Source organism: Zootoca vivipara, chromosome 2 (genome assembly GCF_963506605.1).
Source record: "Zootoca vivipara chromosome 2, rZooViv1.1, whole genome shotgun sequence".
Lineage (NCBI taxonomy): Eukaryota > Metazoa > Chordata > Lepidosauria > Squamata > Lacertidae > Zootoca > Zootoca vivipara.
The window spans coordinates 83,307,205-83,324,007 of record NC_083277.1 but is presented as its reverse complement, the minus strand read 5'-3'; the positions used below and the strand labels follow the sequence as shown (position 1 = coordinate 83,324,007).

Sequence of the window (16,803 nt, the reverse complement as noted above, 5' to 3'; positions counted from 1 at the left end):
CCAGAAGTCAAGGAAATAAACAACTATCTGACTTTTAGAAGACATCTGAAGGCAGACCTGTTTAGGGAAATTGTTAATGTTTGATATTTTATTGTGCTTTTAATTTTCTGTTGGGAGTCGCCCAACAGAATAATAATAATAATAATAATAATAATAATAATAATAGTAATAATAATAAGACATACCACTATGAAGCAAGCCCCCTAAAAGCATTGTATGAATCAGTACCTGAGAAATGTAGTGTGCTTTCACTAGCTCTAGTCTTTTGTTTTTGGCAAATGTCCCCAGCAAGTTTTTACAAGAGGGGAGGGGAAAATGAATTGATTCCATATCATGTCATTGTAGAATTATGTATTTATTGCAACTTCTAACCCCACCCCCTTCAAAGGTAACAATCTGGTTTATATTGCACCCTATTCTCTGTTATTCTTCTGTTTTACATACTTACCAAGTCTCTACATGCACATTTCCCATGGAGTTTGTCTGCTCCTGCACTTAGGCTGCAATCCCAGAGGGTCAGACAAGAGCACAACATCCACACTGCTTCCCCATTTTTGGAGGGTTTTTATGGGTGGCCTGCCAGAACTCCTAAACTGTATCCTAAATTCTCGGCTTAGAAAGCACTTTGATGGACTTGTGCAAGGAGCTGTTTTAAGGGACATGCATGTTTCTTTTGCATGTGCACTGGTAACAGTTTCCCTTAGGCAGGACCAACACATAAACCACAAATGGCTTCCTACTCAAAACGAGAAGCTAAGAATCGTACCATATGAAGGATGCACCTGTTGCTGCCCTGACAGAAGCAGCGTCCATATTTAGCAGAAATGCTCCACATGCAAGGTTTTTAAAAAACAACAACATGAGGACTTCAGTAAAACCGTGTAGAAGAAATAAAATTAAAGAGCTGATTCTCAAAGAGTTCCACAGCAAATGAGTCTACACTGAAGGCTACACTTACATACTTTGCAACCAGTTCTAAACCACGCTTTGTTTCTGTGGAGGCAAAATGAATGACAAATGCAGCCCAATTCGTTTCTCACTTGTCTCATGACAAGTTGCCCGCCTTGCATTTCAGCTGCATTAAACAGTCATGGAATCCACCGCAAACAGTGGCACCTCCTCGCTGGGGTGTCACAGCGGTAGAGTGCCTGAAAAACTGCCTGTAGATGCACTTAATTGTATTCTAAGTGCTTGAGTAACATTATTTACTATATCCTACTAACTAACAATAAATGAAATCATTTTTTAAATGGCTAGTGACAGTACTGCTATTAGAACTTTAAATAATTCAGGTAACCAATCCTGCTCAGCAGGGAAGTAAAATTCACAGGAGCGCATGGCGCACTAAGCAAAAGTGAGAGATGAATCCTATGGGTGGGATGGACTACCAAGGAACCAAGCCTGCCTTCTTTCAAGGTGACTTTAGCACAAAGTAACAACAGCAACCAGGGCAGTCTCGAGCAGGTCGCGCGCCCTGGCACTGAGGGGCGGAGATCGCTCCGGCACCCCCGCCCTCGCAGGGTGCAGCATGGCTTCTGTGCGCCCCGCACCACCGGGGCACTGCCCGGCGCCCCGCACCACCGGGACTCTACCTAGAGCCGGCCCTGACAACAACAACCCAACCTTTCCTGGGTGGTGCTTATTCAGCAAATGTATTTTTGCAGGGTTGGTTGAAGTGAAAGTATGATTCATGTTAAATCTCAGATATTATACTGCTTAACCAAAAGATTCTGGGGTAAGGGTTTCAACACTATTTCTTTCATGTTTGGAAAAAACTTCGCCTTTTGAATTCCTGTCCGTAACATAGCAGTAAATGGCCTGGAGACCAGCAAAATATGGCAACTCAGTTAGGTAAATGGTGCCTCTGTTTTAGTAGTATTTGGTAAGGGATAGAGAGAGAGATTTTCTAGACTCAGGGATGACCGCTGTGAAAAGGTTTGAAGAATACTCAGTCTAAGCCTCTCAGTTCTGTGACATAACATTAAGCTCAGGCTGTGACATGAATGATATATTGGGAAATACATTCCCTATGCATTACAGTGGATGTTAGTGTGGTTTGCACACACTAAGAAAAACTTTAGAAAAACACTCATCCAGTGGAGCAGAGCTGCTGGCATTACCCGCCTGACAGCAACATGGATGGTGCTTACTGGGAGGGATAAGGCAGCAGCGAGGCTAGGGTTGCATGGGCATACAGGCAGTGAATGTCGTACTCCTGCCAATGTACCCACATGGCCCTGATATGGCTGCTGTCTTATCCCTCCCCCCCCCCAGCGGTAAAGGGGAGGCCACTGCTGTGGCTCTGCCCCACCAGGCAAGCTGCTTCTGGAAGTCTCAAGGGAGTTGTTGATGAGGAAAGAACGAACCAGACAGTAGACTACTGGATGGTAATCTGGGCCAGATGCAGATTGGGACAGCTAGTAATTAATTATTGTTGTTCTTATTAGTATTATTGTTTTATTGTTACAGGCCTTTATATCCTGCCCTTCCTCTGTTCAATCCGAAATGGCAGCTCAAAGGACGACATAATGGGTTAAGAAACTTACTGGAGCTCAGTGGCCACAACCCCATATTTTTTTAAAAAACAAACAAACCAAGAGTGACTTTGGAGGAACACAACAGGCCTGGGAGCAATTTGAAGGTGAAGGAAGTTAGAGAAAGGAAATGCCTCCTCAACCCCCCACTGAAATACAGAGTCTCTTACCTTTGGGACATGATTTTGAAGGCATCTGGAAGATAGCACTGGACATTCTCCATCTGGAAGGGATCAGCATCACAGATCTTGTCGTCCGTACGCCCATAGTTGGCATTTTCCACCATGATAACATCACTGCCTGGGCAGCGCAGCTCAATGGGGTAGCCCTCACATGCCAGTTCCCGCCGAACCAGACCAAAGGGTAAGCCAGCACGGCTTAGACCTGCTGAGATAGGAGATGAGAAGGTCAGGACTACAGGCTTATTATGCCACTCGATCAAGCAATTCCAGTTCATCTCCTGGTGGACTACTGCAATTTCCTACCAATCCTTAGGTATGCACAGCACACACCATGAGACTAAAGCATGGAAAGCAGGACTCCAGGGTTGTTTTTCCAACTCTGCAGTCCTGTACAAAGAGAACCTAGTAAATCAGGATTTCCTATTTTTCTGTTGCATTTTCAACACATGCTGCAAGACCTATAACATGTTTATCTACTTCTGAGTCTCTGTTTTCCACGTCAATCTTTGGAGAACAACAGCAGGGGTTCTGGTTTCCCTTCTACCTTCACTGTGGCATCTCTGGTGTATGTTTTTTATGTGGAAGAATGCTTGTCCGGACACAACCCAAGAAGAGGAGAGAGGGAGAGGGAGAGGGAGAGGGAGAGGGAGAGGGAGAGAGAGAGAGAGAGAGAGAGAGAGAGAGAGAGAGAGAGAGAGAGCTGCCCCCCCCCCAATTTGCTGAGCTGAGCTGCATATTCAGAGTAAGCTCTACAGACTTAGGCAGATGTGCCTTTAAAAACCCAGACATGTTTTTCATAAAGCTCTTGGCTCCCTGCACCACCCGTGACCCACTTTAGAGACAGCAGCTGAGGAAAGGGTCTGGGAAATGTGCTGAGAAAAATTCTTTGCAATCCTTTTGAATCCTGCAAGGTTTTGCGAGACTGGAGAGGTGGAGATGGGAAGTAAACAAGGGGTGGGGGGAACCAACTGAGATCTGAACATGGATATTAGGGAGGTTTCTAGACAGATTCATGGTAGAGCTTTATTCTCCTTTCTATTATGGGAAGGATACTGCATGATTGCCGGGCTGAGAGCTCACACTCCTGGATCCCTCTGAACAAGGAAGAGGAGAACAAGGACAACTGGGATCCATCCGCACAGCCAGGGCCAGCCCACAACATTTTACTGCCTGAGGCAAAGCAGCAAATGCCCCACCCCCGCTAGTCAAGGGCATTTTGGCATCTGAGGCAGAAAATCCCACAAGCACATTTCCCCCTCCCCCTCCCTAGCAGTAAAAATAATAATATTATAATAATGCATTAAATAACTAACACTTTGCTGCCTTTTCATGACATCCCAAATCAGCAGCCTGAGACAGCCCCCCCTTCCCATTCTGTCTAATGGTAGAGTCAGTACTGTGGGTACAAATTAACCTATCCGTCTTTAGCAGTGCAAATCTAAGCATGTTTAACCAGAAGCAAATCCCACTGAACTCAATGGAAGTTACAGCACAATACTTTACATGCCCACCCAAGAGTTCAATGGAGCTTACTCCTAGGTAAGGAGATGCTAGATTGCAACCTTGGTCTGTGCATTTATTTAAGATTGCGGCCTAACAACACAATCCTCTACTCAGATGTAAACCCTGTTGAATTCAATTGAGCCTAAATTGTCTCATTTTTTAAAATAGTTGTTCTAACAGTTCAAGAGGATTCTCCTTCTCCTTTCCAACTAGCATAAAGACTGGGCTGCAGTGTGCTTGGTGTCTCCTCAGAAATCTCACACCTCACTAAAGAAAACACTCTTTCCACTCCTTCAATTAAAAATGATGCTATTCCCAAAGAAAGTTCCCTCAAGCCTCTTAACACACTGGCCATAGGAGGGGCAGGGCTTCATCTCACAGCTTTTCTACCTCAGTGTTGGCAGCTCCATGTTGGTGAAGTCAAGGCATGGATGGGGGCTTGTTTCCCTGGCAAATGCTCTTATAGGTCAATGCTCAAAAGCTCAGAGTGGTTAAATGAGCACAGCTGTGAGGGGAGTGACTGCAAAGGCGGTTGAAGGGAATCAGGAAGCTGCTCTGTGCTCTATCCTGGCCTCTCCTCATCGCCCACTTACATGGAGTGGGGCTTCCACATGCTCCGCCTCCTATGAAGGATCCTGCCCCATCCTGGACTAAGCTTTCTACTGTGGGAGGAGCAGCAGGAGTACCAGCAAGTGAGTTGGAGGGAATGGTAGGAAACAGAAAACTAGGTAGACAGAAAACAGGGGCAGCGAACCCAGTGGCAGGAGCGAGCAGGGGAAGACAAGTGGGGCATGTGTGCCAATCAACTGCCTTTGATGATTCGCCACCTGAGACAAATAAAAGTCTTGGGGCCAGGCTTCCCTACAGCTGGGTCTTTGAGACTGCATGCTACAAACATCAGTTTGGGAAGGACAGCTACCTGCAACGACTGCATTATGGTTTCCTACCCTAGTAGTATGTTCTCCAGCTACTACCCGTGTTTCTCACAAAATAAGACACCGTCTTATATTTATTTTTCCTCCAAAAAAAACACCACGGCTTATTTTCAGGGGGTGTCTTATTTTTTAATTAAGCTTTTTTATTTTTTATTAAGCTTTCAGAGAGTTTTGCTGGGTTGGGGCTCGGCGCGGCGCGCGCTGCTGCCCTTGCCGGGTCCCGCTCAGTCGGGGCTTTGCGCAGCACGCGCTGCAGAAGCGCCATGCAGATCTGCTCCCACCACTACCAGTACCCCAGTACGTCTTATTTTTGGGGTATGTTTTATATTATATTTTATTGCCTTGAGAAAATCGTGCCATGGTTTATTTTATAGGCATGTCTTATTTTGTGAGAAACACGGTACTAGCTGGAGCTGGCTGAAAATTGCATACTTAATGGCCTGCTGCTGCTTCTGCCCTCCTCCCCCCAACAGCTGCATTTCTCTATCTGCATGGCTCCCTCCTTATGCTAAACTGGGAAGAAATGCCCCCCTCATTTTCTAGAAGCATTGCCTGCAGTAGAAGCAGCAACACCACACCCCTCATTCACTATTAACCAAGGGGTTGAAGTAGCAGGGCCTGGAACCTGGCAGAAGGGCCAGGATGGCAGTGAAACAGCAGCCACATACCTGAACAGCATAGGTGTGAACTGGCAACTATGTTCAGGCTGTCTGGCATGCCTTTCAGGGCCAATGCCCTGAAACAAACGTTCCGTTTGGCCTGTGCTCCATTTGCTTTGACGTGTTCTTTCTGCCATTATAATCTGTGTGACATTGGGTAGCACATCAGCTTTGCCTCTCCCAAATGGGGACGGTGGGAAGGAGCGGATACACTGCTAGAAGAAAACTGCAAGGGGAGTCGCTCGGTTGTATGTGTGGGTACACTGTGGCCCCCCACATGGCGGCACCTAAGCCTTCCTTGCGGGCTTCACATAGCCTCTTAGCTTGTCGCAGCTAATCAGCCAAGAGACCTGTACCTTCAGCTGCAAAGGGCAGGAGTCAGAGCCCCTAGTGGGGAACATACATTAGTGGCACTCAGGGCTTTAAAGGCAGGCTAGAGAGGGGACTGGGAAGCAAGAATGTCATAGCTGCTCTTTGTGTAATTTTTCCTTCCCCCTTGCTGGGTTAATGGAAGGACCCTGTGGAGGGAGTCTGTAATTAAACCATTAGCTGAGTAACTAACTAGTAACAGCCCGAGTGCTGGTGGTTGTTTTAGGCGGTGTTGGTGGGGGAGCCCAGCAGACGACAGAAGGTACGAGCTGAGAGAGCAAGAAAGGGCAGCTGAGAGTGGATACATGAATGGAGGACAGTAAATGAAGAAGGGACAGCAGACCTTGGCAGTAAGTATTGTAGAAACCAAAATATGGCTGCCAAAAGCCATGGATTTCCCACACTGGCAGCCTCAGGATAGGCTCATGAACAAAGCCCCAAGAGTCTCCCAGCTGCATCTGGATGTGTTTGCAATGAGCTGGGGCTATGGCACCTATTTGGTTTCAGGGCAGACAGCTGGTTGCAGCTAATTGTAGGTGTGATCCGAGACTTTCCTAAACATATTGAGTAATTCACAGGGGCACAGTGTTGCGGGGAAAGCTTTGCTTACAGCTCCTTATTTTATTAGCTGCCACAGCTACCAACCTCTTGCTTCTTCTCAATAGGGTCTGAAGAGGACAATGACATTATATCCCCTCTATGCCCTTTCATCAGTTGTCGGTCTGTCTGCTCCTCCACACACCACTCCACTTTAGCAGCTGGGCAAAACTGGCTATTCTTGGGACTGAGGAGGTAAGTTTACTTTGGAAAGTACCAGGACAGATTCCTTGTATGTGGACAAACGAAGGAAGGGAACTGGGCAGAGGGGATGGTGGAGAAGCTGTAATTATCAGGGGTAAAATATTTAACACATAAAGCATAAACCTCCTACTCAGACTGAAGGAGATGCTCTTACAATGGGCAATTATCAGCTACTATGCCCACTGATTCTCAAAAGTGGATTACAGGAATCTTGCAAACAGGTATACCAGGCAGGCAGCACTGGGTGGCAGAAGCAATTGGGAATTTAGCAGGATAAAATGAGAAAAATAATGGGAATGAAAATATTTTTTCCCAATATGTTTCAGAATGACCAGCCCAGTGCTCCTCCTGGGGTACCAGTAGCCTCTTCATCCTGGCTCTAACCACATAAGCAGGCTGTCTACTGATGGGCATCATGATGGGAATTAGGCCCTCCCTACCCAAACTGTCAAGCTCAGCCATACAATGAACTATGGGTTAGTGCAGAAAACTGGCTTTGTTTAAAGCCACCCCCTGCCTATTGAAACCCATGTGGCTGATACTTTGAAGCTGGACCCAAGTGCTATGCAGTTGCCCTAGGAAGGGAACACAAAGGGGCCTGAGAGATGAAACGCCAGAAGCAGCAGCCACAGTAGTGCCTTGAAGTGGGAAGCATGGGACAGAAAAGCACTGATTAAAGAGAGGCCAGGTGCATTATGGGAGATTCACCAGTGACTTTGACTGCGAGAGTTTCCTCCTGAAAGAAGGGGGGAGATCAAACACTCCTCTCATACAGCAATCTCCAATAGTATGGCCAGGTATGATGTGGGCATGGGTAGAAAATGTGGGGATGAATATGAGGAACAGGAACCCTGGGTTGGATATTAAGTATACCAGTGTTCCCATGTTCTCTGCAGTCTTACAGTGCTTCAGAAAGATTTTTCTTTACGTTTATGATTCCAGTATTTAGTTACCTGTGCCTGGAAGGCTCAAGGTAGGTAGAAATTATGGATATACAGAGACCTCAAACTGAAGTGTTTTCATCTTTTGGGAAGATGGATAGATCAACAACAACAACAACAACAACAACAACAACAACAACAACAACAACAACAACAATGTGATCTTAAAGACTTCAACTGATCTTGGAAGAGCCTTAACAAATTGTGCCTATCATATGTAAAAGGCCACATTCTCTACGATGGGCATTAAGATTAAAAAATAATGGTTCCTTGAGTTCACCATCAAAAGGCTGAGGCTAGACAGCAAAGGCATGTAGAAAAGCAGACCCATAGCCTGTGAGTACAGTGGTACCTACAGTGGACGCTTCAGGTTACAGACTCTGCTAACCCAGAAATAGTACCTCGGGGTAAGAACTTTGCTTCAGGAAATTGTGCGGCAGTGGCACAGCGGCAGCAGGAGGCTCCATTAGCTAAAGTGGTACCTCAGGTTAAGAACAGTTTCAGGTTAAGAACGGCCCTCCAGAACAAATTAAGTTCTTAACCTGAGGTACCACTGTATTCCACATTTTGCTACTGCACTGTCCAGGCACAGATATTGGTGCTGAACTCAAATGCCAGCATGTTCACAATCTCCAAGTTACAGAGATCAAGAGCTATTTTAGCAGAGTCTACTCTCTCCAAACCCAGGGGTGGTAAGATAAATGCACACAGGCATGAATAAGGATGCTGAGTCTAAATCAAATCGTTGATTTATGTGTATGAGCTCCCACCACTGATAAACTTGTAACATTCAGGTTGAACAGAGACCCAAGAGCTTAGTATGATCTAGGATCCAGGCCACAGAACTATAGGCCTTAGTTACAGAAAACAAGGTCATTTCACTTCCCACAGTTCTCTTCATTTCTTGACTACATCCAAATGCACTGTAGTGCAAGGGTAGTTGGCAAAGGCAATTTATGTAAGTCATGAGGAGCAGAAGAAAAGAATGCAGAGCAAGCAAATATGTGCAAATTTGCACAATCCATATACAGTAGATCCTCATAGGATTCAGATTTTATTTGTGCATTTTTGCAAGCTTTTCTTTTTTTAAAAAAGCATAGGATATACGAAATTTTGGGCTCCCCCTCACAATTTTTTAAACTCTTCCCTGTACCTTTGTCACAGCATTAGTTTGAGCATCTTCAGAAAGACTACTTTACATTTCTTTGCATTTTTAAGCACTGTTTACATGTGCTGGGGCTTTGTGCATTTGAGTTTAAGGTGGCCTATGGTAGGATACATAGATTAGATGAGAGATTATGGGTATGGTCAAGTGCAATTCTCACATGAGTGCAGGTAGCTGTGCCTAAGTACAGCTGCCTTCTAGTGGGTACAATAGGCAGTACTCAATTGCCCATCTGCCTGTCAACCAAAAATCTCAGGACAAACCGAAAAGGATGCTGGCAGTTTTGTGTCTTCCCTTGGGATGCAGCCTGGTAGGCTAACAGTCTATGAAACCCCAGTGTTTTTCCTTGGGAAAGGAGATACTTGGATCTGAAAGACTACTGAAAGGCCAAAGCTAAGCACACCCTTTAATTTCATATCCAAATTGCCTCTCCTGCAAGAGACTCAAGACCTCCAACCAACACCATTTTCCTCCAAGTCAGATTCACCAAGACTAAAATTAGAATGTGGGACAGATGGTGCTGTATGGATCCGATTAAAAAAAAAAATTCATCTCCTCATACCCCCCCCAAAAAACCCCTTAGAGGTGGCAGAGTATTTGGGAGACATCTGCTCTCAAGGGGGTGGGGATAAGTCATAAGTTCCTGGATAATGTGTAAAACGTGCAGGGGAAAGCAAGAAAAGAATAATAGAATGAATTAGATGATAAGTAAACAAAAATTAACACAACAAGAGGGAAGAAGTAAAATATCGAGATCACGCACGGGTGAGGGGGAGATGTGGGAATTTATACTTTTATTTTCTAACTGTGTTGTTATTGTATACACAGTAAAGGGAAATTAAGAACAATGATGTATAGTTTAATACTAATTGGGGCAATTTGTGTAACAGATCAAGGTTAGAAAATGTATTTGGATCTTGAATTTGATTGTTGTATTTTTGTATGTGATAGTTGCATATGGTTTGTTTTTGTGGCTTTGAAATAATAATAATAATAATAATAATAATAATAATAATAATAATAATAATAGAAACTTTTGCAAGATTCAAAGAGTGATCCTGTACAATGATCCTGCAGGGCAAGGGGACAAGCCATCACTATGGTGGTGAAATGGCTGCTATACAATGGACTCACTCAGCCCTGGAGGGGGGAACACACAGATAGGAAACTATCCAAAATAGAAAAAACCAGAAAAATTTCCGGCATCCCATGAAACTGATTGGTTTGCAGGACAAAGACAAACTTCTTCACACAGTATGCCATCCAATTGTGGAATTTGTTGCCATAATATGTTATAATGCATTATAACTTTTTTAAAAAAAATAAAATGATATGTTGGTGTTGGGGGGGGGGTTGCAACTTGTCCCTTTTTAAAAGGCACATCTGTGATTGGAGCGTTCCATTCTCAAAGAAAATGATGAACATTCTGTTTTAAAAAATGAACTGACCACCTTCAATGCTAATTCACATGTAACCAGTCCCTGTTAACAAATTCTTCTTCCTCCTGGGCTGCACCTAGAGTCAACATTTCTTGTCCAGCAAAACTAAACAGGACAAGCTGAGGCTGACAAATTTATGCCAGGAATGCAACTATATACCTAAAGGGCTAAGAGGCATGTGGTTTCACTGCACGGAATGCTGTGGCTGGGTGTCCATGACCGAAAGATATATGGAATCGGAAAGCTGGAAAGGTAAAAAAAGGCTATCTAGTCCCAACATTCTGCCCAAATGCAGGAACTTCTATCTATGTGTCCTAGTCTCACTCCTATCATTCTGCTCTGAATAGTGTCCTACAAAGCAAAAGCTAGTGAACCCCACAGACCAGGGGTGGGGAACCTCCAGCCTGCAGGCAAAACGTGATCCTGCAAAGGTACAACTGGGAGCTTAAAGAAACTTCCTGATAGTTCCTTTGCTGGAGGTCATATCCCTCCCAACACTGCTCTGTGCAGCAGCTTCTTTCCACCTCCAACACCTGAGGTAGAAAGGAGAAGCACAAGGAGGCTTGCAAAGCATATGGCTAGCAACACCCCTTGCGCAGAGGTTCTCAATCTTCGGGTTTTGACAGGTGGCCTTTATATGATGTTATAATTATGTAATGTGATTGACAGGTGGGTTGCCCCTGTCAAAGTTGCCCCGCAAAGGCTCCCCACTCCTGTCACGAACCATGTGCTTGCAGAACAAATAGCTCATGACAATTCAAGCAAGTAAGCCAAGCTATGCACTGCACAATGCAAGGGAAAGGAAAGGAAAGGAAAGGAAAGGAAAGGAAGAAGTAATATACTTAGTATGTTACTAAGTAACTGGGGGAGGCTTTTGAAGATAGGAGTTATGTGGGGTATTGTTGAAGGAAATGAAGAAAATTGGGCTGGGAGTGGAAACTACAGATTATTTGGTCTGGGGAATTGACTTGCTTTGCCACCCCCAAGTGTTCTTGCTTTGTACTTGGACTTGGACTTGAAATTGGTGGCACTTGCTTTTGAGCAAACAGCATGGATAGGATAATGATGAATTTTATAATTATTTATTACTTTATGTACCACTTACAAGTCAAGATGGCTGCACCAGTAAGATGCATTCAGGATCAGGATGCACAAGTAATTGCTCATGGGTAAATGCAACAAAAAAGCAAAGTGCAGGGAGGGCAAAGCATGCAACCTCCCCACAGGACAGGCAGTAGCTTATGGCAAATATTTATTTATATCTTTAATTAAATTTGTATACAGCCCTTCATCTGAAGATCACAGGGTGGTTCACAACATAAAAATACAAAATGTAAACACAAAATACATAATAAAGCAAGAGCAAAACCGATCAATAACACCACTTCCACTTATATTTAGACTTGCCTCAGTTTGTGTTTTAGAGGCCCATATATTTGGCCCTCTGGAGGTAGACAGCTTAGTAGTGTGGATTATGTTTGATCCGTCTAATGATCAGAAATAAAATGTTCCCTAAAAGGCAATTCAGGTGATGTTCCAAGATACTATGACCCTTGACTTGGGAAAAGGGAGAGGCACTATTTGCCGAGATGCTGCTTATCAACATTTAGCAGCTGAACGTAAGACAGAGCAGACAGGTGAGTCACCTTAGGTGAGATGCATTGTATTTCATAAATTATGACAGATATTATGAAATCTGCATTTAATATGCATCTGAAATTTCAGTGACAGCTCTCCGACAAAAGCTGTAGCAGCTTCAGTTTATGTGTCAGGTGGTGAACCTTTTTCAGCCTGAGGGCTGCCTTCCTTTTTAGGCAACCTTCTGGGGAGAAACATGCCCACTGGTGGGCTGGGACACAGGCAAAAAGTGGGCAGAGCAAATGATGTGTCTCTTTAGCTATGTAGAGTAGGCCATATTCCAGCCACATAAAAGTCAGAGACTTCTATACCTCCCACATTACTCTCCATCCAGACAAGGAAGAGGCAATTTCACCTTTCAAGCATGCATTCCAGCCAGGAAAAGGCCCTCAAGGAGGATGCAGTGCAGGTGTGGCTTAAGGAGGGCCTGAGGCGAGTCTTGAGGGGCATAGAGATTGCTGGAGGGCCACATTCGACCCCCTGTTTTACATGGTTCCTAATTTTAACTTGTTCATATCATGTCCTATTCCAAAAGTTTAGGAAGAATCCGATCAAGATTCACAAGCACACCAAAATATAGCCAGTCATAATCCCAGGGTTCCTTCTGCACTTTCAGGGGCATGGCCCTCTACTTATTGGGAAGGTTTAACATGAAGCACTTTTTGGTTACGCACCAATATATATCTATGACAAGGCCAGGAATTGTAATTGCAAAGCACCGTACATTTCTAAATAAAGTACTTCTGTTTCCAGTACTTAATTAGAAAATATTTTGACATGCTCAACAGAAGCAGTTAAATACTGTTCTAAAAATTATCTTACTGCTTATTCTGGAAAAAAATATATAAAAGTTTTATTCCGGGAACTGCAGGATTGCTTACTTCTATTTTGTATCAAATGAGAGTTTCATTTTGTTTTCTCCTGTGGCCACAAGACAAAAGCTTATGACTGAATTAATCACAAGGCCTGGACTCACTCAGGAAGAAGTCTTGCCTTCCAAGGGCTGCCTCTCTTGAACTCCCCTTACCTTGGGTGGCTGAGGTGACAAGGACAGTGGTGATGCAGAGACTCCAGAGGGCATGGATGAGCCGGGCCATGCTGCACTCGATGCTGGAGCTGTCAGCAACCTGGAGCCACTCTGGTCATCCCAGAGTGGAGGACACAACAGCAGGCCTGGTGGAAGAAAGAAGAGGAGTCTTGAGTCCGGTTAGCAGCAGAAGCATTTTTTACCCCTTATTTTGCCCCCGGTAAAAGTAACAACTCTTTTGCATTCTCTTCCCTGCTCTAGGGCCCATACGTTGTTGCCCCAATCAGCCCACCACCACTCAGTGTATTTCCTAGGAAGCCCCTACATCTCAACACGTCTACCTATGCCCATACAATCATGGAAACCTTTTCTCTAGAAGCAGGGATTCTAACAGAAAGGGGCATAAGGTGCTGAAGTTGCCACTTCCACCACAAAGTTTAAATCATTTAACTTTTAAAGGAAGGGAATTATTTATATATCAGTTATTATCTGCCCTTCACTGTAAGGCCCCAGGACAGGAGACAACAGAATATACAGCTATAAAAACAAAAGTTTTTTCTATGAAAAGAATTACAAGTAAGTAAAACTGTTCCAGGCAAAACCAAAAGAGGTGGGTCCCACAAAACAAAATACTTTTAACTGTCAAAGGCCAGGGTAAAGAGGTTCATTTTGGCATGCAACAGGAGCTGCAAAACAGACCTGCCCAAAACTGTCTCCCTATTCCTGTTCTGCACTGTACCTTAAAACCCAGAGTCCTCCATACCCAGGCTCTGTTCAGGTACTCCCCTTACCCCCACTAATTTTAGTAGCTGGTACATGTGAAATCATCCTCCACTCTAATCCTACCCTACTTTTCTCAGAGCCCCACTTACCCTGCAGCTGCAGCCCACCTCTCTATGCTTGCAATGTCTGCAAAGCCATGCACACTTTCCCACATGAGCAAAAAAGATGTCCACTATGAACTGGGGCTCATTTAAACCACAATAACAGAGAGATGGAGACAGAAATATGATGTCCTTTCTGGAATCTTCCAAAGTGGTGGCTTCAAAAACTTTGTATTAAAGCCAGCCTTGCTGCAAAGGTTACACAAGCCTACATACAGTACAAACCTTTCAGTCCAAGAAGAGGAAGCACAAAGAGCTGCACAGGAACAGTAAAGAACCAATGGAAGTTTATGATTGCAACACGAGAGGGGTGGCCTATCTAGAGGGGGTATGTCTTGGGAAGGAGGTATGACTGGCTAGAGAGGGCCTGAGGTTCCCCACCTGGGCCTAAAACACTGGACCCAATGAGTGATCATTGGAGCCAGGGCAGGAGGAGGTTAATGGCCACTAGGCCCATCAGGGCAGTGTTTAAAGTGGGGGCACAATTCAAATCACCCTGACAGCTACACTTACATTCTTATTAGTTCAGGAAAATAACACTGCCTCATTAACCATAAAAAGGCATTTTTGTTACTTATTTTAACACAGTGTTTTCCAAGCCTATTCTCTTTCAACTTGTTTTGTCTTAGAACCCTATAGCCGTTCTTTTTGTGCCCAATAGTGCTTTCTTTTTCCTCTAGAACCCATAACATGACTTTGTCTCTGCCTGCCTGTCTGTCTCTCTGCAGCTCCCTCTCAAAGCTATGCTCAGTCCTCTTGTTCTCCAACCCAGAGATCTCTCTGCACTCCTTCTGAAAATTTGCATCCCTGGACAAAACAACAGTGCTTTCAGGAAGTGCCCCCCCCCAGGGTACAAAGGCAACAGGTCTCTGCCTTGTTGTTTATCCAAAACATACTGTATATGGAATATGGAGGTATTATTATTACTTCTATTACTATTTGTTGGTCACTTTCCTCACAAAGGTGACACAAAGATGCTTACATTATAACTGTTGTTCATCTATTCTAGATTTTAGAAAATGGTTTGTCTGCCTGTTTGTTATCTTATGTGTTTGTTCACCTCTCGAGATATCATCGCTAAACTTGATACAAGAGTTCCCAAAAGGGGGTGAGGGCAGGTTTCATTGCCATTTGGACGCAACCGTTTTGAATCAAGATGATGGAACAAATTGTGACTTTGACATGGTTTTGCCCATTTTTTGGCTGCCTCTCAAGTTATCGTTACAAAACTTGGTATGATGGTTCCCAAGATGAGAGCGGCTATCTTCATCATAGTTTGGATGCCGGGTGCCATTTTGAATCAAGATGGTGGGAAACATGTGACTTGGGCATGAGTTCACCTGATTTTTGGTGTGATGGGTCCAAACTCAGAAATCACAGTACCCATTTTTAAATCACTTTTTTTTGGGGGGGGGGGGTTTCTATCATCCTCCATAAACTAAATTCTTTTTAAAGAATGGCTAAATTCTTTTTAAAGCTACCTAAGATAATGACATCCATCACAGGTTAATTGAACAAACACTTCCTTTTATCTGTTCTGAATCTCCCGCCAATCAATTTCATTGGGTGACTCCCAAATTCAACTATGATGAGGAAACCTATTACTTTCTCCACACCATAATTTTCTAAGCTTCTATAAGGTCCCCCTTTGTCATCTTTTCTTCTTTTTTCTAAATGGAAAAAAACCAAACAACCCCAGATACTTGAGCTATCATAGGAAAGAGGTTCTGATCCCTTGGTCATTTGGCTTTTCATTTTCAGTTTCATTATCTTTGTTTGAGATGAATGACCAGAACTAAGCACAGTATTTCAAGTTTGACAGTGCCACAGATTTAGACATTATGATACTTGCTGTTTTATTTTCACTTTTTTCCTTGTAATTTTAAATACGGAATTTGCCTTGTTCACAATTGGTGCAGCCTACGTTTATGTTTCTCTTTCCTGCAAAGTCACGGTTAGTTCATGTGTTGTAAAAGACTAGGGTTTTTTTAATCCCATTGTGCATAATTTTTCATTAACTTACATTGAATGTTACATGCCAATATCCATCCGCCCAGTTTAGAGACATCCTTTTAGATTCCCCACCCCCTCAGTCTGTCTGGGATCCTACCGTCCTGAATAATTTGGTATATTCCATGGTTGCTACCTCACCTGTGACTCCAGATAATTTTTGGAAAGTTGAAACCCCCCTTTTTTCTCCCTGCACCCCAAAGTACTCATTCTGCGCCATATCTGTAACTCCTTTTTTCACTGAGCATCTGTTGTTGTGTTTCTGTCAACTTCCCCTACTTTTCTACTCCTTGTTGAGTTTTGTTATAACAATATACAGTGCTAGCAATTCACACACTGAGGGAACATCAGATGCAGGCAGGCTGAGCCATGCATGACCTCAACATGATGGAAAAAGTGGTACCAATTCCATCATGTGGCTCTGAATCCAGGGAGAACAGCAACACAAAATATGATATGTGCATTCTCCCATCACCACCAGTGGTGAGCCTGCATAGGCCATGGTTGCTTCCATAGGCCTCAAACAGGCCTTTGGAATCTCCCCCAGGGCCACGTTCTGGCCTTGCGGCCTTATGTTCTGCAGGTCCCAACTCAATATAGAATGCAGTAACAGGCAATGGCAGCAAAGGCTTTAAACTTACTATGCACGGTTATATTTTCCCTCATAACTAGCACATAACCCAGTGGGATAAGCCAGCACTGGAGAGGACTGAGTA

The 16,803-nt window shown here is 44.0% G+C and overlaps 1 protein-coding gene across 4 annotated transcripts in view; it reads right to left on the bottom strand.

Annotated features, from left to right (window-relative positions):
• The window catches only part of ADGRL1 (adhesion G protein-coupled receptor L1), a 135,203-nt gene that overhangs the window by 54,363 nt on the left and 64,037 nt on the right, over positions 1-16,803 (bottom strand). For 3 of the 4 annotated variants that reach the window (XM_035104835.2, XM_035104832.2, XM_060271763.1), the window contains exons 2-3: positions 13,194-13,339; positions 2,705-2,921 (exon numbers count right to left, since the gene is read on the bottom strand). In XM_035104835.2, the coding sequence (XP_034960726.1) occupies positions 2,705-2,921; positions 13,194-13,263 (287 nt within the window). In that variant the 5' untranslated portion in view covers positions 13,264-13,339. Of the gene's footprint in view, positions 1-2,704; positions 2,922-13,142; positions 13,164-13,193; positions 13,340-16,803 lie in introns of those variants that run through there. The other variant, XM_060271762.1, reaches the window with a different exon arrangement.